This window comes from Nothoprocta perdicaria, unplaced genomic scaffold, assembly GCF_003342845.1.
Source record: "Nothoprocta perdicaria isolate Ctin4 unplaced genomic scaffold, notPer1 scaffold_133, whole genome shotgun sequence".
In the NCBI taxonomy this organism is placed as follows: Eukaryota; Metazoa; Chordata; class Aves; order Tinamiformes; family Tinamidae; genus Nothoprocta; species Nothoprocta perdicaria.
In genome coordinates this window covers 1,171,965-1,193,543 of record NW_020454461.1, presented here as the reverse complement: position 1 = coordinate 1,193,543, position 21,579 = coordinate 1,171,965, and the positions used below count along the sequence as shown (strand labels likewise).

The 21,579-nt window shown below is 35.4% G+C and overlaps 1 protein-coding gene across 1 annotated transcript; it reads right to left on the bottom strand.

The window, feature by feature from the left end:
- Window positions 1-4,131: 4,131 nt before the first annotated feature.
- On the bottom strand, window positions 4,132-21,327 carry PNPT1 (polyribonucleotide nucleotidyltransferase 1). Its single transcript, XM_026033796.1, has 27 exons — window positions 21,271-21,327; window positions 20,860-20,934; window positions 19,483-19,588; window positions 18,394-18,443; window positions 17,717-17,780; window positions 17,589-17,636; window positions 16,745-16,858; window positions 16,388-16,574; window positions 16,097-16,148; window positions 15,785-15,842; window positions 15,535-15,631; window positions 15,332-15,434; window positions 14,358-14,428; window positions 13,047-13,083; window positions 12,333-12,399; window positions 12,149-12,238; window positions 11,003-11,056; window positions 10,749-10,858; window positions 9,716-9,787; window positions 9,553-9,616; window positions 7,794-7,877; window positions 7,274-7,357; window positions 6,150-6,256; window positions 6,010-6,065; window positions 5,393-5,471; window positions 4,620-4,667; window positions 4,132-4,292 (listed from the first exon to the last, which is right to left on the bottom strand). Exons 1-27 carry the CDS (start codon window positions 21,325-21,327, stop codon window positions 4,137-4,139), a joined length of 2,190 nt encoding a protein of 729 aa, XP_025889581.1. The 3' UTR covers window positions 4,132-4,136.
- Between the last annotated feature and the right edge of the window lie 252 nt (window positions 21,328-21,579).

Here is a 21,579-nt window from a genome sequence, read left to right as displayed (position 1 = left end):
CATTACAATACCTCCRGTATTAATTGCTGCCATTAAAGCTTCAGCTCCTGAAGCTTTCTACCTAAGTGACTATTCCAGCATTGTCAGATGAGGGAAACTCCAGTCTTGGCAAAAAATCTAGCATTAGAGCTTTAACGCAATGTGAAGGTTTCAGAAACTTTATTACTTTTTAAGCAGAAGAAAAGCACCAAGTTTTGTTTATATGCAATACATACTTCAAGTGAACAGTGTATTACCTTATTTAATTTCTTTAAAAGTCACCTGCTCTTTTCTATGCTAGCACATTCACCAAGCGCGTTGTCTTGACTGAAAGCTCTTCTGAGCAAAGTCCAACCAGTCTCCAACAAAACTCAAAATACTGATATTTTAACACAAAAATACTAAGAAAAATACCAAGAAAACTTACTTGCCTAAAAATGATGTCATCAATTACACAATATAGCTCTGAGAAAAGGCAGTACAAACTCTCTTGACTGCTAAACACAAGCAGTACATTTGGGCTGAAATAGTATTTTCACAGCTCTCTCCATAATAAAGCATAGAAAAAAGACCTTTAAATGCTTGCGTGGATTTAAACATGATTTGCTTAGAGCTAATACATTTTTTGCTTGCTAAATGTACATTATTCAATTGTGTACCAGAAGTTGACCACATAAAATAGGTCAGTTATTCTTACCTTTCAGTGGAACAATGGATRCGAAACCATTTTTTCCAGAGAAAGATCCTGTTTTGAACAAATCCTGTATAAGTATCTRAAAAAATACTTACCAGACACAAGTATTTCTTTCCAAGAAGTATCATCCAGTAATCAGAAATTTAATACCACGTAAGTATTGACAGTTTTAACTGTCTGTGCCTCTTTGTATAACATCTGTTCAATAGTTTCTTAATTATAATATATATATAGTGAACTGAAGACATGTTTTTTCTGCATACTAGTATGTAAAGTTCTACCTGTATGTTATTATCAAGACTTCTGTAGTGACCAGATCATGTTTTAAACAATCTACCTTTTTCTTAAAAAAAAAAAAAAAAAAAAAAAAAAAAAATCAAGATGCATCAATCCAGTGCCTGGCTATAAACAAAGACCACACTAGCACAGAAAAGAAAACCTTCAGGTGTGACATTTCTTCTGGTAAGATTTCATGATTGGGAAGTCCACACTTAACTGGACGACCTCTGTTTGAGCTATGCTGAGAAAATGGAGCTGTAAGATACCCAGCTGCTGTCTGCAAATGCTGTTGTGCAATACTGCATAGCAAAAAAGTTCAGAGGAGACGGTGTCATGTTGCAACTGCCCAGTTTCATTTTGCAAAGCAATTTTTTTTCAGCGACTCCATTTAAGATGGGTCAGAAGCTAATTATCTAGAGACAAAAAACAGTATTTCAGACAGGGAAATCAAAGCCCACTGCAACACAGCCAAGTTTTTAGCCTCTCTCAAACGTTATTAACCTACCTGTTCTCCGGTCATAGCTGGTACCACCTGAGGAAACAGGTTAAGCACCTCAGGTCACAGCCCACCTGGCTACTCCTGGCAGCTCTTGGAGAAATCCAGGTGTCTGCAGCCAGGCTGCCTCCCTCCAGGAAAGCTCCGAGTAGCACAGGCTTTCTCAATCCTTGSTTCCTGCCAAGTTTCCCTGCTCAGGTAAGGGAGCTACTTCATGCTCCTCCCAGTCACTTCCCAAGCATTTATCTTTCCGCCTCTTCCCATAGGGCCTAAATCTTGTTGCAGGTGCAGAAAGGCAAGTTGATTGTACAAGCTGCCTCCTCCCACCTTCGTTACAGGGCATACAAGTTTTCTGTGCTACTACATAGTCTATCAAAGAGGAAAAAACATYCTAACAACCCAGCAGCAGATTTACCACTGTCTATCACATTGACCAACAGGAAGCATTAATTACTCCTAAAACAGAGGTGAGAAAACACATTCACAGGAAAGAATGGTGTTTTTCTGTCTCTTAAATTCTGAGTTATCACAGATTCAAACAGAAGCAACTTACTGGTAATGAGATAGTCAGAAAAAAAAAGTTTCTATTTTGGTAGGGAAAAAAAGACTACCAAAGAGGTGGTAGTTTACATAGTATTTTACTAACTAGAGCATCCCTCAGTCATATTACATAAAAAAGCCTTACATAAAATTTTCCACAATAAAAGCAGCTACATAATGGAAAGCCACTTGGATTGCAGAAGTTAGAATTTCTGAGAACAGTTAGGAGAAACCAAACCCTTCCTGAGCTGCTTTTTAGGAATTTTCCGTTAGTATTTTCCAGGATATGTAACCACCTGGATACTCATCCATTAAGTCAAATCACAGCAAGTAAGGACAGTAGTTCAAAGAAATATCAGTATACAGTGCTCAAAGAAGATGAAAAGATGCCAGGGAAAACTTTTCAGTCTTAAATGATGAAAAAAGACACAACTACAAGAAGTAGGACAGATTTTTTTTTTAATATTTTAACTTAGAATAAAAAAAAAGGCAGAACAAGTCTTACTATACATTCACATTTCTTCTCTCAAAATTTTATTTTTTTCTGTCAGGAGATCCAGAGCCCACTTGCTATCAGGTGAGAATATGATTTCCTTTTTAGACCTCTCCACCAATTTAAGAGCATGAGAAGGGATACCTCTTTCATTTTAAGAGCCTGTATCTCACAGTAGAAAAACAAGTTAATTCCGATGACTCCCTGGGAAACGTTTTGAAGTGTAAAAGAGACTGGTGAACCCATTGATAGGGCATAACTAAATAGAAGAATTTTGGCCCTCAACAAGGAGATTTTGAGGTGGAAGAATTATCAATTGTTTATTTCAAAACAATTATTTTAATCCTAGTCTTTTTATTATGATTAAAATTCACTTTTAATGATTGGGTTCTGGTCAGTTTTTTTGGTAYCCTTATCAGTCATATATTTAAGCATTATAGAAGTCAAAACACTATGACCGTTCTTGATGTATTAACCTGAAACAGTGCCAACCATGTTGAAGGTGATGCTTCTTGCAAGTTTCTAGGTTCTGCTCAAAATTTCCATCTTGTACACAGAAATGTCAGTAATGCTGACACTGGCTGGCCACACGTACCTAACAACTCCGTATTTCGTCACTGCCACATCTCATCAGCCAAGCATACAGGAGAATCTCTTCTCCAAGGAAGCAACTGCTAAATACCTCTATGTCATTTATGCATTTTTTATTTTGAGATGGTAACAAGAGGAATCTTAATCACTGAAATGTACTTAAATAATCTGCTCTCCAGTCAATACAATTCCATGTTCTTAGAGTTTCAGCTATACTACGCAAGGTAAGAGCGTTGGTTGGATTTAAGTTTTTCATCTGCTTGAAGACTTTGAAGTTGTACATCATCTTTAAGTGTGAATAGCTTCTATTTTAAAAATGCATTTCACTATCATCCATCTGTAGATTCTAGTGAAGACTGCTTGCATTGCCATGACCTATAAGCCTTTTTTCCTGAAAGAGAGAGGAAGTATTCTATAATAAAATCTGCAAAAATAGATTCTTAAGTTATCACTGTCATGTAACAWCTCCCTTTGCCAAACTTCTTGCATAATTTCTCTTAATTTTATGACTAGACACCTTCCCTTTCTAGTGCTTTCCTAAGGGGAAAAAGAAATCATACAACAGATTAAACTCTAAGTCTGTTATACAATAAAATGCTTCTTAGGAAGACTAGTTCTAAAAAAGTGCTTTGGACATTGCAGTAGTTGATTCAGAAGTTTACAAAAAGCARGKTTTTTTTTTCTTTTTGTTTCCTATGACGCTCCTGCCACCTCTATTCCCTCACCTCCCTCTCCTATTTTTTTGGTGGTTGTTTTTTAAGCTAGGGGAGGGAAAAAAGAGGGAATGCTTACACAGATGCTTTAGGTTAACAAGTAAGTTTGTTCTGGAGAAAATACACCATTTAGGATGCCTGAATAAGTCCAGGCATTTGAAGCAATTTCATAATACCAAGTTCTTTACAGCTTGTAAAGATAGGAAACAGCAGTTTCTATCTTATGAGCACTGGCAAGCTGTATTTGTACACCACTAAGTACAATATATACAGTGATAAAAAATTCTCTTTATTAGTTGCCATCAAAGTGCAGTACTGAGTGGTGTAAAGAGGTTTCTGCGGTCTTACCAATCACTGGGATGAACTAGATGACTGAGGAGCTGTACCCCCCATGACAATGCTATTTTTGTCTGTAAGGGTCTTGAGCACAGTCGTGGCTGGGGACTGAAGAACTTTGCGTGAAAGCCGCATTCTGCCATCAGTGGGGTCACGTCCAAAGTATTTCACCTGTTATGAAAACATACAACTTCTAGATCAGCACAGTTATGCTAAACTACTGTTTAAGAATTTTTAATTTAAAGAGCAAGAAATACCATAGACAATAGGTACTTTTTAGCCAATATCGCACAATCAAATCAATTTGGTGCATGGATGGTAAGAGACATTAAATAAATTTCTGATCATTTGAAACAAACTAGCATTTAACCAACACAGATAATCTGACATGGCAAAATATTTCCTTCATAAATACAAAAATGAAAAACAAATTTACACGCGAATACTAAAGTATGAGCGGCAGTTTACTGACAATTTAAGGTGAAAAGAAATAAATACCTGAATTTCTTGGCCAACTTCTAATCCCAAGGCACTAGGATGTTTAATCTAGAACACAGTATTTTTCAGGAAGTTTTAATTAGTGTAAATGAATATACATAAGCATATAATATAGGTTAGTGTATAACAATCTTCCAACTAGACCACTAATCTGTTAAAAATATACCCACAGATTGTTGGATTTTGCATTACATCATGGTGAGCAGCAAATACAAACCCCAGTTCTTACTTTCAGGTCATTCTATGTTTTCCTACCAAGGCACCCATGTATTTTCCCAGCACCCATTCAATCCTCTCTTCAGTGCTTGCCTCTATCACTAATCCGAATTTTACAAATCATAGAATTTCTCCTAGCAGCATGTGCCATCAGGTATTACAAGCAGAACAAACCCAAATCCCATGTAGTTTTCTTTACACTACATTTCAGACAATTATAGATGGACTAAAGCAGCTGAACACAGATTAATGAGCTGGTTTATGCATGTTACATATCAGAAGATATTACAGACCTAAAAAAACCCAGTGATGTGCATAAAGCATTGATAGGAGGCCTGCAGCTTGCATACAGACAGGGCTACATGCAGCTCAAAGCACATTTAGGTAAGCAAAGGTTAAACAAGAGGAGAGGTGCTGCTAATGCAACAAAGCTTTTATCATGGCAACAGACTCTAGAGCTCCTGTATAGAGTAGACTATGTTTAATGAAAACTGATTCAAAATAAGTAAAAAAAAAATTTGCTAACGAATTTCTAGTCTACAGTTGTTAAGTATTACCTTTCTTTGATCAAGCTGTGAATTATGAAGTAACACAGGCGTCATGTTTGGATACAATTTTACCATCACTCCAGAATCCCTGCAACAGAAAACTGCATGGTTAGTTCAAAATACAATGTAACTTACTCAGAAAGCTGACTCCAAAGCAAGCATAAAGGTGCTCAAAGATTTGGTAAAAGGTGATCTAAGATTTTTCCCCATTACTTATAAAATCCTCTAAACAGCCATAAGATATCTACATATTTATCTTCAAAATAAATGGAAACTGCTTATTTCAGGACACTACATTTCAACTAAGCATTATGTCCTGAAGTGCATGTAATGTCAATCAAATACATGCCCTACCAATGAAAGCCAAACTCCCATCATTGCTCTAAAACAGACAGACAAAAAAGCCTTAAATTTAAGGGACATTCCAATGCAGCAAAATTAAACAGCTGAAAGACAGATCGTGATATTTTCAATACATAAAATACCAGGCATCATGCAGGGGCCAATGTCACCAGCATGACATCCTACATAAATCAATTATTTTACAATGTAACTATTTTTCAAGAATATATCTACAAAAAGAAATACTTTTAACTTTGATCTGAAGTTCAGAGCACTTTTCATACCTAATTTCAGTTATTGTGGCTGTATAGACTGCACCAAATTCCAAATTAAGTTCCTGCTGTAGGGAAAACAAAACAAAGAACAGTAAGACAAATGCACAGAATGCAAACAGAAAAAGTGAACAGCAAAAGTCCATCCTTACATCATCTTTGCAGATTTCACGGATAAATTCTCTTGCTTCATGCATAGCACCAGGTGTGGGAGCAAACACAGAATATGTCTCTTCATCTATCTGGCTTAGAGTTACACCTTAGAAAAAGAATTTATTTGATGTAAGGATTTAGATGCACACTGCTGCTGTTTCAGCAAGCAGAAAACTCACATCCAYACTTAAAACTTGCACAGGGCAAAATTATGAAGTACACACCCACTAAGTTCYCAGATTCCTAGTCATTTCAAATATTGTTCTTTGGATTCAGCACTGGACAGCTTTATAGATAACTGTACAGAAATTATGTTACAGCTATGCTTGCCAAATAGCTGTACAAGCTTGTGCTCCATATGGAAACTTTTGCATTTACACAACCGTTTGCTATGATCTGTTAATGACATGAAAAGTTCTTGAACAATTTAGGTTTTTACAAAAGAGTTTCAGAAGCTGCACAGATCTGATCTACACTCRAACATATTAATAACGGATTAGACTTGCTTCACATCACTTCAACATTGCATGGAGGATTATCCCCAGATGCACCATTAGTTCTCTCTTCCCCAAATTCCCCAAAACCTTTGTAATATTCACCAAACGACTGGCAACTCCCACTGAAAAATGAATTACAAGTACTTCTACACAGAGAAGCTACACAGCTTAATGTCAAATGAGCTTTACTCCATCATTCRAACATAACGTACGTACACACGTGTGCATATGTATATACAGATAAAAATCAAAATATAGTAAAGATTCGGGTTGTWCTTAACAGGGAAACAGCAAGGACAAACACAAATACTGCTATTCAGTCTGCAGCATTAAGCAAGAATTTCAGAAGTATCCTATTCTTAATAATTATTCCTTTCCACTGTTTAGGAAATGTCAATTCTACAGACCATACAAAAGAGTTTGGAAAAATTAAGTTTAGATAGTTCTAGATTCTGTAAAGACATAGAGAAATCATTTTGTAGAGACGTAAAGATTCACTAATAGCTTTGCTATTAACAGCCATGATACCAAGATCTACTGTTTAAAATTATACATTAATAATTCTTACATAGTGTAGAGAAGCTATCATAACACTACCTTAAGTTATTACAGCAAGAATGCCTTACCTGTCTGTGCTTGAAGTTTTTTCAAATTATAGGCTCCAGGTCCAACAAACCGTAACCTTTTTGATAATGGAACATGGATAGTTTCTGAAAGAACATTGAAAGATACTCTGAAATGCTGAATATGATGTTTTTAAAAACTCTTAAAAATATGTTGTATTCATTTAGGTTTTAATTTCCTAAGGATATTATCTGCTAAACATGGACTAAAATTACATCGACTAAAATTTGAAATAAATGGAAAACAAAACAAAAAAGCTAATTTGAGGAGCATAAATACCCTCTAGCCATATCATTATTGATGTTTAGCTATCCTGATTTAGGAGCAATTTCACATGACTGCAGTTTAGATCTGCTTTCCAGTATGTAGTGAATAGGGTACTACAGAAAAATTCATCTCAAAAATTCTAAAGAAAATGTTACCTGAGGTAGGGTTGCGAACAGAGAAGCACACATAACCAGACCTTCATTGAAAACGCAGTTCATAGGTAAAAAGTAATTACAAATTAACAAATAATATTACCTACAACAGGGCCATTTTCCTTTCTGCCAGGTCTGGGTTTCGCCAGTGTTTCATTCATGATTTGTAAAATCTCCTTCTTAGCAGCTGTTGGGGATGGGGAGGGAGGAACAGGGAGGAAAGAAAAAAAAATAAGAATAAAATAAGGATACTTTTATGTTATGAATACTTTTATGTTTATGTTATTTTCATTATGAAGTATAAGCATCCATTCTTAATATATATATATATATATATATATATATATATATATCTCCTGTCTAACCTAAAAGTACATTAGTTTACCACAATTTATTGTGAGGTAGTATATATTTTATGCAGGTGGCATACAGACATTCAAAAAACCGTTCAGAAATTGTTTCAAAATTAGTTTGGAGCTTATTTTTAATAGCAAGTTTATTTTACTGCTTTTCTACAGCACCAAGACCAAGCTTTTCTTTCCACGTGAGCACACATTGTTTGAATCGAGCATGACTAACATTTTAGAAAGTGCTGTGGCTTAGTTATGGAGCATTTGTTCAGAACATCAACTCCAAAACACTGCATGCAGATGTCTCATCATGTTTTCCCCTCTATCCTGATGTTATTATTTTGCATGTTTTTTTCCTCCCAATTTGCTGTGCCACTGACTTGATTTCCTTCTTTGAAGGAAATCATACATTGCACTGAAYTGGTGACTCTTAGTACTACACCTTTTGTATATGTCATTTTGAATTCCCTTTTAATAATAATAATAAAACCCCTCAAGGAATGGCAGACATTTTCACTGACACTAGGTGTGATGATATGGCAGCTAAGTGTGCTGGAAATGGCCAAATCTTTCTGGAGATTGAATGCAGTCCTCTGACTAAAAAAACCTACTACATATATCTATTATTGTATGATATTTGGATGCACCAGTAATATTTGAAATTATTTTCCTTGACACTAGTTGTCTATTYAAAAGCATTCATGAAAGATTAAATAGCAGCTAAAAAGGATAGTACTCATCTTACAAGTTTTCACTAATATTTTGCCAKGTACAACCAAGTGCCATATACTTAGATATAGAGGTTACACTTAGTTCAGAACCTATAGCAGATGTTCAGTAATTATACTSAATCACTTGAATGATATTGAATCATACATGAACGCACAGTTCAGCGATATATTTTGAGCTATTTATTTCAGACACAGGTACATATATATGTAGATATAGATATAGATATAGATAAATTGTTAAAGAGATGATAAACAGCAATGATAAAAAAAAAAGAAATTGTTGCTACCTCCTAGTAGGTTAGACTGCATTTTTTATCAGTCTCAAGTTGAAAAATGTAGCTTCCCAAACTTCATTAATATCTACAGTAGAATTTGAAATGAACTGATGATCTCCTTCAGGGCCAGTCAACTRCTTATTCACTTCATACTATTTATGCTAACCTGCATTATAGTGGAGTCTTCAAAACTATATTGAATGCTTTTAAATTTGACAAATTCATTTATAAGACAGAAAGAATATATTTTTTGCCATGCTCTAATGATAGAGTTGCTGATTTGTTGATTCACTAACCAAAATAGCTCAACTGGAAACAATTTCTACTTGTGCGTGCATAAAGTTAACAAATAATAACTTACTTTCTGGCGTGGTTTCACTTCTGTATGAAGAACTTACATTGAAATACAACTTTTCAGAAGACAAAAGCATTTTAACAATATGACAAATTTAACAAAATGAATAACAAATTTATAATATAAAATAAGAAAATATGTGCAAACATACTTGTGGCTTGCTGAATAGCTTCCATTACAATTTTTATTGGTATTCCTGGTAGTTTTAGATCAACCTAATATGAGAAGAGTTAAGTGATAGAAATATGTGAAGAAAGGTTTCTTTTAWGGAAATTCTCCAAGTTTCACTTTAAGAAGATTTAATGTTAAGATACCTGCAAGGCAGTTATTCCTTTATTAGTTCCTGCCATTTTGAAATCCATATCACCATAGTAATCCTCAATTCCCTACGAGTAGAGAAATAAAATAAATTGAGAAGTCTTTATGCCAGTGTCACATCACACCAAAAGTTTCAGTAAGTCACAGGACAGTTTTGCAGACTTGTAATTACTTCCAGTACTCAAGTGTTTTGCTTTAGCTTTATTTCACTATACTAAGGTAACATGGTGCCTTTCCCCATATTCTAACAGCTTTTGGGTCCTAGTTTCTGAGCAAATATACAGTTAATTCTGTATCCTCAGTAGCTGTGCCAATGGAAGGAGTAGCAGCAGCAAGATAACATGCATTTTTCCCAGCAACTTTGCCAACTGCTTATTCTCTCTTCTACATACTGATTTTTTTGTTTGTTTTGGTAAAAAGTTTTACAAAACTGAACAGGGATGAACAGGAATAAAACAAGGAAAAGTTACCTTTGTTTGCTTTAAAATCAGRATACTCTCCTCAACTAGCTCACCACGGAACTGGACAAACATTTGAACYGGCATAGCTAAGAAGGCAAGATTGAGACAGGAATACGTAGAGATAGGACAAAGTCCATTTGTTCTGGCACTGCYTCCAAGCACCCTAACCCCCTTGTTGCCATATGAAGGCACACTGCCAGTTCTTCAGGGAATATTCAGAACTCTCTCTAGCTATGGTGAAGGCAAGCGTAAGCCTCGCTTACATCCCCCGAGCAGAAACAAAATGCAGCATAGGAAACTCAAATATTCAGGAGTAATGAGTCAAAATTAATTGGAAACAGTTTATAAAGGCTTAAAAGAGTGACTGAGTAATGATACAAAACTAAGACGCATGACTGGACATTCTTTAAAGATTATTTGGGAGGCAAAACAAAAAGACAAAACTATGCAGTATTTCCAAGAGTGTGTTCCAGAATTAACTGGTTAAATGAGGCTGCAAAAGAGGGGCACAGGGGCTATTTTATAGGATTAAGTAGCAATGCACAGTATCTTTGCTAGAAACACTCACCAGGATGTCTGTCAGCAAACGATAATCCTCAATATCACCATTTTTCTCTGGATTGCATTTGGTAACAAGACCTATTGCTACACCTGCCACTGCACTTGATATTGGAACTCCTAATAATGGTAATGAAAAAAAAAATTATAATCTGTGGTCACGATTTTATAAATTACAGATATATGTGCTCACAGGTTATGTAATAAATTTATGTAATATAACGTAATTTAAGTTTCATTTCATTTAAGTTTCGAATTTCTTACCTGCATCCATTAATGCCAAACTTCCACCACATGCAGATGCCATTGAAGAGGATCCTAAAGAATTAGAATATAGGGGAAGATGTATTAAATATTGACCAGAAGCACCTGAAACARAACTTGCTAGTGATATTTCTTTAGTGACAGTTTGAAAATTAACCTTGCTGCTAGCCAGAATATGCTACAGCATACAGTACAGCAATACTCATAACTGCAGTACAACAACTCCATTTCTCCATTCTGCCGGAAAGTTTCTGAAGTAGAAATGTTTTTAGTAAGAAAGAGATGAAATAGTCTGAATCTTTTATGACACTGATGCCAAAAAATCTCAAGTACCAYCATCAATTTTAAAAATTCCAGACAAGCAACAGGGAGCTACAAATGGGATTCCTTCCCTTTCTTCATCAATCTTCATATCTCACTACAGTAGCGCTAAAAAATAAATAAAATCAGGAGCTCAAATAACTCTGCTACACAGGGGAAATCCATGACCTAAGCACCAGGGGAATCCTTCCTTCCCGCTTATCCCTTCYCTGCAGGTTCTCCTACCTAGGTCAGGTAGGAGAGAAGATAAAGCTACTCTTCTCATGTAACCCAGGGATCCACAATTGATTACACGTGCATTGAGGCTTAATTCTAAACCAGCTGGCAAGAAGTCCAGGCACACTTAACTAATGGAATAAATACATGAAAATGACATTGTTCAAGGACCTTATCTTTTTCCCCATTTGAGCAGAAAGATCAAGTGGATAATGTAGTCCCAGTCTGGGAGATGGGAAGGGACACACACAGATACAGGGGCACTTATTTTTAAATCAGTGAGGATACCCGCTGCAGTCAACACTGAAGAACACATCTCAATTTACTCCTCTACTCTGTAGCACAAAGCTACTCCCAAACATGATTTTGTTAACTTCAAATTTATATCTCCTACTCACAATGTACTGTTACACGAATTAAAAGCTCCTCCATTATTTGTGACTCTACACAGCATCTTCATTTTAAGGACTTTGCACAATACAGTTACCCAGATAAGGAAGCTTGAAATGGAAAGCAATCAGCTTAAAATGTCTAGAACTCACTGTCACACTCAGACTACTTTAAGAGGCAGACTCTATCATTAGATTATAAGTAAGGAAATCGTAATACCATTTGACTCCAAGACTTCAGAAGTAACTCGTATTGTGAATGGGAAATTCTGGGGAATAACTGGTTTCAAAGCTCTCTCTGCGAGTGCACCTATTTTAAAAATACAAAAAAATTACAAATTTATCCACAAATAGAAACATACAAAATATTAAAACTGAAAGCATTACACCTAGTCTTAACTTACCATGCCCAAGTTCTCTTCTGTTCACACCTGTAACTTTGCCGGTCTCATTAGTTGCATACGGAGGAAACTACGAAGAAAAACATGGCATAGATAAAATTTACTATTTTTTTTTCCCCCTCCATTTTAAAGCACGTTTGACTTCTTATGCATCTCCAGGAAAAGAGAACAAAAAAATACCAAACAACTAAATGACTTCTGTCAATCACTTAGTTTACAAATTAAGATGCAGCTTAGGTAATATCTAGTAATTTTATTTTAGTTCACAGAAGAAAAGGGAGTAAAGCAGAAGAACAAGTCGACAGGCTAATGACAGATAAATTTGTCAAATAACATACTAGAAAACTTTGTTCCCGTCATTCAGAGATGTCTATTTTAGTTATTTATTATTGGTTTAGAGTGCTATATGAATATAGGAAAATAGTTTGTTAAAAATCARTACAGCAGGTATCTTTCCTTCAGCACTATTCAAATTTTAGCAATAAAGAGAAGCTAAATATTATTAAAGGCTGAATGAAATAGCATTTTAAAAATTGCTAAATGCCTTTTTTAGAATACCAGGGCTTTTGTTTAGAAGCTGCAGGATAAATACATATAGGAATAACAATTCATATGGTTTAACAAATCACCTAGACATCCTCAGAGGTGACCAGTTTCTCATTTAAAACAGACATGAAGCATCATGCAGAGAGCTGTGACTCACAGCAGAACTCTCACCTCATAATGCAGCATGAAGTTTTTGTCTTTTACTCCGCTATCAAACAAAAACAAGACTGTCAAAACCAAGCAACAATCAGTCATATATACCATGCATTTAGATTATATTGAACTATACACATAAACAGAGCAATGGCAGACAAAATTTGATAACTACCGATATTTCTACTCTTTTTTTTTTTTTTCTGTAGCATATGAATTTAAAACCATAGTCTACAAAGAAACAAATGTCACACTAACTGCAGCCACTTAAACAGCTTCTCCAGATGGAATCGGCCCTATCAGTGCTTTATGGTGATACTGGTACAGCAAAGAGAAGAGAGAAGGGCCGAAACAGCAGCAACCTGCTTATACAGAGAGGAACTGCCTAACTGCAGAACTGCTCTTGTTTAACAACAACCACCACCACCAGTGCTCAAAGAAGCTCTCCAAGAATGAAGTCTTGCACTACTCGACAATAAATACAAGAATCTGATCTATCTAGATTTGCTTTTATTTCTACATATAGGCACTTATCGCCCATCCATGAAGCATCCTACCGATCACTGACTTAATAGTTTTAAATTAGTGAATACTTTTATCTAGCAAAAACTAATTTCCAAGATCAATAAAAATAGAGAAGATGAACAGGCACCTTCATGCTGTAAGATTTAATGTGTAAAGCTGACACACTAAAATGTAAAAAGCTCCTAAACTGGTTAACATGAGACCACCAAAGACCATTTGAGAGAGCTGGAAATTCAGACAWACTGATTCCTCCAGGAAAAAAGAAATCCGCTCATTTTGATTTTTCTATTTGAATCAAAAGAACTAGAATCACTACTCACTCAAGAAAAAACTTCTGTCTATGGGCTACACAGATCCAACCTGTAAAGTGAAACTGCACTAACTTGTAAACTATAGATGAAATGGGCAGAATAGGTATCAAGCTGCAAAAGTGAATATAAACTCTGGAACAAAGAGAACCAACTCTCCCATGTGATTTCCTTTAAAGAGACTAGAYATATGTACACGGTTTATAGGTTTAAGTTCAGTGTCTTATCTCTCTCAAAACAACATCAAACATTATTTGGCWAATTCTCCAATTCCAAATCGGAGTCCATTGAATTACTGCCAGCTTAGCTAAAAGCAACTGCGAAGATGTTTTGGATAACAGGCCACTTACTTCGAAGCCTAATTTGATGCATCTTTCAGTACTCATGAACTCATATGCTGCTATTGAAGGAACTTTTATGAATTGTATTTAAATGCTCAGCCTCCATTTTCCTCCCCCACAAAACTACTGCCAGAACACCAGAAAAATACACATACCTCACAGCTGTTGAGATAAGATCTGATTTTACACTTGATTCTAATGAGTCAAATGTGACTGTACAGAGAACCTAGAATACAAAGATAGAGGGAAAAATAAATTGCTCTAACACTTTCACATTTCATAACTTCTCAAACTGGTAACGATGAGTCAAAAAGAATGATTTCAGCAAAAAGGATGATGTTACCATCTATCACACACCTGCAAACTTCTTTTTTTTAAAACATCACACAAACTGATTCATAACCCATAAAGATTAGGTACCTTTACAAGTGCACACACTGCAAAACAAAACAAAAAACCCACCCCAAAATGGATTTACTGCTTCCAGACCTGCTAGGAAGCTAGAACATCAGTAACACTTGCTTCATTAAGAAATTAAATTATCTCACTGAATGGCTGGACGCAGCCACAATTCTTTGTAAAAGGGCAAGACTGCTCTGAGACAGCACAGCTATTCTCAGTGGGAAAGGCAGGGAACAGGAGTTAGCTTAACTAACAAACAAAAGTGTTTGCAACTACTTAGGTACCCCATAATAAGTTAGGCCAATGGCTGGCAATCTTCTAGGAAAGAGAGGTAGAAAACCAGTAAGTCCAGATCTTGCGTACAATTTTAAAATACTCCATCTACCATCAGAAACACTGATGAGAAGAAGAAAATTCATTAATCTGATCTTATGTTTTATTTTTCTTCTGAGTCCCAGTCATATGTGCTTGAATGTATGAAGTTCCTCTTAAAAAGAGGATTTCTCCCCTCAACAATTTCTTATTGCCCTATATAGCAACAGCTCTAATTAAGTAGATGTTTGAAGAGTTAATCAAGTTACCTATATAACTTTACTAATTGTACAAGTGACTGTTTGCTAGTCTTTATTATTTGAACACCTAAGAAAAAGCAAATTTCACATTATTTCACAAGAAATAACAGTTTCTAGTAATTATGGTTAATACTTCTGATGTTTAAAAGCATTACCTGTGTTTGACCTCTCTGAAATAAGGCTGATCCATGAAGCATTTTAAACATGTTCACTTCACAGTTAATATCTCTGATGGACATCAAATCTCTTCCATCACACCTAAAGTTACAAGGGCAAATTAGGAGATCAAAGAAACTACAGTCTTGAGTAAAAAGTTGACAGATTTTTTTACTTTTTAGTTTGAGTACACTATACTTGCCTTCTATACTCATTAAGAATAAGATTTCTAAAAATATCCTTTGAAACTATATTAAAAGATTCCATGATTTCATATGGGTCAGCCTCTGGAAATTTTTCTAGGGGGAAAAAGAAAAGAAAAAAAAGATTTAAACATGGAAAGTGAACTTCATACAGCTTTTCCTAAAATAACATGATCAGAGAACAAACTGTAATCTTAAACAGTGTTAGCTTAAGCATTTCCCGAATATTAAGGAAGTAGAAAACARTACCTTTCATTTGCTCTTCTGTTTCGAGCCTTATTTTGTTAATTGCTTCATCTCTAGAAACCTAGAACAAGATTTGCAAGCAGCTAACTCAATAAATCCACTTTTGTACTAATTCTGCAAAACTCAAGAAATAGTTGCAATGAGTTATCATTTCAATAGGAAAGAACTTACAAAATACTTATTATTGCTATTACAGGTATTGCATGCAGAGCCTAGGAGTTAACTTTAGGTTAAAGAAATTAACTACAACTTCATTATCATATTAAATCATATTTTCATGAATTTTTTGAAGACAGTACTTAAGATGGTACTTACTTTATCATGGCTGGTATCTGTGAACACTGCATAGATCTTGTTAAAAGCAAGTCTTTTGGAAGAAGACACAGAATTTTTGAAAACAGCTTAAAAAACAATTATATAGTTAATTCCTTTTGTGAACTAAGTTTTTCTCCCCCCACTAGTTCTATTAAACTACCAGGCTCCCACATTTTTAGACATTACTAGCACCGTCCTCGCTGCCCGCTCCCCTGCTCTAACTAAATTAGAAAACATTTTCACTCACTTTAACACAATTTAAATCAAGAGCTATTTTTTTTCTGAACTTACTTTTTGGCGCATTCCACAATTTCTTCAGGAGCAACAAACAACTTCTGCACAGTTCTCTTGACAATACCTCGTTCCTTCACTAGCTGTTGAATTCCCTGAATTATTTGTTGGGTATGTTTCACCCCTACTTTGACAGCGTGACAGAAATCTTGTTGCAGTATATTCTCAGCTGTTGCTTCCAACATAACTATTAATAAAAAATTAAAAGTTAAATGAACTACTATTACATAGTACTTTGTGTACAGTAGCAATCTGTGTATGTGTGTATATATATATAAAAATAAATGCCATGGATTAAAAATATCTGTAGAGACACCTACTTCATTTTCAACAGATTTTCATAATTAACTTGCTTACCGACTTGACTATGTGGGGCTCCAGCAACAACTAAGTTTAAAGCACTAGATGACAATTCTTTTCGCGTTGGATTGATAATAGTTTCTCCATCAACGATTCCTACCCTTACTGCACCTACAAAGAAATTCCAGAAACTTATTTTCACAAAWATAMAAAAGTACCTTTAGRGTATCATTTTGCTTGCAAATTTTTACTTCTAAAAGCAATATAGAAAAATAAGGATTTGCTTTAAAATATTAGCATATTAGTTAAATACAAAAACAAATTTACAAGGTAAAATAATTTTTTTAGCTGAATAGTATTACATGCAATGTCTTTTTTTTCCCTTTGAGCACAGATTTTCTAGAAATGAGACAGGTAAAGAAAAAATTAATCAGTTTTTCTCTACTAGACAGTTGTTCTTCCCATAAAATATTCATAGCATCATAGCAACACAAAGCTCCTGGGTTCCTAGAGAAAAAAATTCTCTTATGAAGTCACTTTCTATGCAATGACCTTCAAGACTAAGTTTCTTCAAAAATCTAAAAACTTGAGCAGCTTTTAAGGAGAGGAGAAAACACAAACAAACAAAAAGGTAATCCTTATGTTCTTGATCTGTATATTAGATCATTAATTCTAGGCTGAAAAATGTTATACCAGTGCATTTAGTCAGAAAATATAATGCTTTCCAGTGCAATAATTCCAGATACAGCTTATAAGTGACTTTCAATATTTTAAACAAAAATTAGTGGCTCTTAGATTTATATGTTCTTTTAAAGAGAGGAAAGGGAGTTAAAAAAAAGTCAACTATGGTCTAATTCTTCCATATGTTTAAGCCATTCATCATTCCAAAGTACATACTTACCAACAGGACCATTCCATGGGATATCAGATAATGCAAGAGCAGCAGAAGCTACAATGAACATAAAAAAAAGATATTTAAAAATAGAATTATCTTAAAATATATATATAAAAAGTCAATAGTTTTCTTACCTCCATTAATTGCCAGGATATCAGGATCATTTACCCCATCTACTGCTAAAAGATTACAAAGGATCTGGCATAAGATAAAAGACAATAGTTTTAAGCCATAAATTTTTAACTATAAACATAACATTTATCATATTTATACAAGCTTACACTATAAAAGGAAAACCTCTTCATTTATTTAAACCACGAAGGTGATAAAAAGAAAACAAAAAAGCCCACTATTCAGACACACCAAACAAAGGTCTATTCCTGAAGATTTCTCTAGGTCTCATTAAATGCTTTCTGTGAAGAAAAAGTGAACAGAAGGATGCCCGATTATAGAGTACATATCGCCTACATACAATTCCTGTGAATATTTTGAGGAGTTTCCTAACTTTTAAGCATTTTACTTCCTCCATTGTACAGAAAACATTATAATTTTGTCTCCTGAACATCTACAACAAAATTTGAGAACTAGCACATAATAAAAAAAAAAATACTATGAGACAAGGAAATGACAAACTGAAATGCAGAATTTCAYTGTCACAGTGGTTTTCAAAATGTAAGCCCATTCTGGATGCTAATGAGAAAAAAAATGCTTTTCTTAAAATTGCACCTGTATTATTACTATTTTCACTGGACATACTCRTGTTTTCCACTCTAACAGGTGGCTGCTGCTAATGACAATGATCACAACTTACCTGTGTATCATAAAAGTAGCCTACTGGAAAGAGTGGTCTAATTGATCTATCTGCAAAAGAAATATTAAAAGTGTAAAAAGCTGTCCGATTTCAGTAGTCAGTTTCACATAATAAGTCCCATAAAATTACCCCCAAGAAATTGACAATAYGGTTTAAATAAAAAGTCCAAACAAACAAAAAGAGAAAAGGATGAGAATGAAGATGAAAATTTATCACGAAAGATGGTTCGCCATAAAACTTCATCAGCATTCAGAGAAAAACAGGTGTAGGACTGGATCTCCTTTTTTTTTTTTTTATCATGTGCTGTATAACAAAGAGAATAATCTTTTGTATTTTGTAAAAGAAAATATCTATTAAGCACTGCTATCTATGAAGTAGTACCTGAYCAGAAATGTCTTCAACAAAAACATGAGACGGTTTTCAAACTGAAAATTATACAACAAAAAAACAACAAAGGCAACTATGTTTGGCATGTTGCATTACTTCCATGATGTCTAGATCTTCTTTATTTTTTTTACATAGTTTTATACACATTAGTGTACTAATCAAACTCTGCTTAGTAGCCCAGATCTATAGTGTTCCTTGCCCTGCTTTCATTGCTGCCTTAAAATACTTTAAAGTTAAATTCAATTTTATACTTTAAAAGTCAACATTTATATAATTTCAATTATGAAACATTTTTAGTCATGATTGAGATGACTTTTCCAACAGGATTAAGAGGAAGAAAATGAACATGTTCCCACCAGTAAGACTATCTCTTTGTACTTCRGAATTTAGCTTCGTCTTTTTCACCTCTCCTGACAGATGAGCAACAACAGAGGTCAGTATTTCATCAGGATGAGATCTTAGAAACAATAACCTCAACAGAGGTAACTATAGGCACACAGTTCGAGCTCATTTACTATTCCGAGAATCACTTCTAATACACTTTAGCAAGAAAATGCAAGCATGCTTTCTTCTGACATTGCTGTAAAAATTATCAGCTCTGTAAACAACAGTTATAAATTACCACTTCTTATCAAACACTCAAGAGGATTATAAAATAAATKTTAACATCTTAAACCATTGTAGATAAAATGTCTTGCCCACCTATTACTCTGCTGGTAAGAATTTCTTTATCAGTGGAACCAAGCTCTCTTCTTAAATAGTTTGTAGGAATTCTTCCTGCTGCTGCAGCTTTCTGACGATAGTCAACCTTTCAAGCACAAAACAGGGGTTCCCAAAGAAAACAGATCACGGATTTCATAGTCACGGAATCATTYGGGTTGGAACGGACACCTGAGAAGATCTCTAGTCCAACCACCTGCTTACAGCAAGATGCATASTGAACTCGGACATTACTCAAAACTTTGTCAAGCTGGATCTTGAGAACCTCCAATGATGGAGCCTACATAAACTCCTCAAATAACATGTTCCAAAGCTTAACTATTCTCATTAGAAAAAAAAAAAAGCACATATTTTCCTTATACTCTGCTGGAACCTTTCAGCTCTACTGAACCACTACTTTCTGGTAGCAACCTCAAGACTACCATTTCCTTTCATGTTCCTGACCAGTTTGTTGCTCTTCATGAGTAGCAGCAGATCCCTGAGAACATTAGCCTTTCTTGCCCTACTCAGCACTTGGGTTAGAAGTAATCCCTGACACTTTGCAGAAATTTCCTTAATCGCTCGTGCCTCATTAAGCTGCCCTTCCAGCAAACGTCACAGAAGCTGAAGTCTCTGCTAAGACCTAACGCCCGTGATCTGGAGCATTCCTCAAGTCATTTAAACATGTTTCTGTTCACTCTTCCATCTCACAAACTTTAACTCCTCCTCTGATTCACACCCACAAGCTGCTGCTTCCAAAAGACTCCATACTTCTGATCTGCCCCTTCATGTAAAGGCAGTTGCCCCACACCTGCCTGTCTTTATTAAAGTGCCTGGATTAGCCCATTACAGAACTCCAGCCACACCAAATATTTCACTATGAATCAGTTATCCCAATGTCATCCTAGACCTGTATCCAGACACAGAACTTTCTGTCATATCCATGATGTTGTAAATAAGAAATGGCTTTCTGATATCTTTCCATAAATAAACCAGTATAGCTAGTAGCAATGTGCTTTCCTTGTTTGTAATTTATTTAAATCTAAATATAACTAATATTTGTCAATTACAAAATTCTGCTCCCATGTACTTACTTATTTACATTCATGGRCACAAATGGAAAYACAGCAAGTTCCATCTGAATGTAAGGGGTTTTTTTTACTGTGCCAGTGGCTGGACACTGGAACAGGTATCCAAAGAAGCTGCAGAGCTACTATCCTCAGAGATGCTCAAAATCTGAATGAACATAGCCCTGGGCAACCTGCTCTAGCTGAGCCTGATTTCAGTAGAAGRGTTGGACTAGATAGATCTCCAGAGGATCCTTTTAACCTTGGTTATTCTGTGAGGTCTATGAAAACAAGTTCTGCCATTAACACTTACCACTAATGGCATAAACTGAGATGGAGAAGGCTTTGTTTTACTGACCGCTGTGACCATCACTGCAGTGTCCCCCAACTGGATTGAGAGAAAAAAAAAAAAACCTAAAAATAAAGTTACTCACAAGCAAGTTACTCACAAGTTTGTTCACTGATGAACACAACATCAGTGTTCTGACACTGTTCTGACACTGAGATCTGACATCAGATCTCCAGGGCATTTTCTGCAGACAGGCAACCACATAAATCTATGCTTCACAAGACTTTTTTTTTYCTCCCCCCACACACAAAACAGACAGCAGTAGCTTCACTAAGAACTGCTTTGCATTTAAAGTCCTTTAATAAATAGACTCCGATGTCCCAATAATGTTAAGGATCAGAAATTTTAAGCACCTACTGTTTGAAAATCTTTTACCTGAACAACTGCAGATCCATCAGCAAACCTTGCAAGTTTTCCAGAGGACAATTCCATCTTCCTATTAGAAAGAAACTATCTGTTACCAGTGATGAATTTGGGCCCTTCTATCACTAAACCCTGCAGTCACGGGAGCCATCTCAAATAAAGGAAGGGCGACAGCATTAGATATGAACGTGTTTACTGGGTAGGGAAGGGGAACTCTGAGAAGAGGGAGAGAAGGAACGCACGTTTCACACGCCCCCCTCCCGCCCCGCCCTTAGGGGACCGCTGCAGAACGCGGACAGAGCAGCCCCGGGCCCCGCTGCC

Excerpts from the sequence above, each read along its gene's own strand:
- PNPT1 (XM_026033796.1), bottom strand. The coding sequence starts at position 21,327 with ATGGAATTGTCCTCTGGAAAACTTGCAAGGTTTGCTGATGGATCTGCA. Across the intron at positions 17,781-18,393 it reads GCTACTTTTATGATACACAG|ATCCTTTGTAATCTTTTAGC; the intron begins GTAAGTTGTGAT and ends ATCTTATGCCAG. Across the intron at positions 16,575-16,744 it reads AGCCCCACATAGTCAAGTCG|TTATGTTGGAAGCAACAGCT; the intron begins GTAAGCAAGTTA and ends TTTTATTAATAG.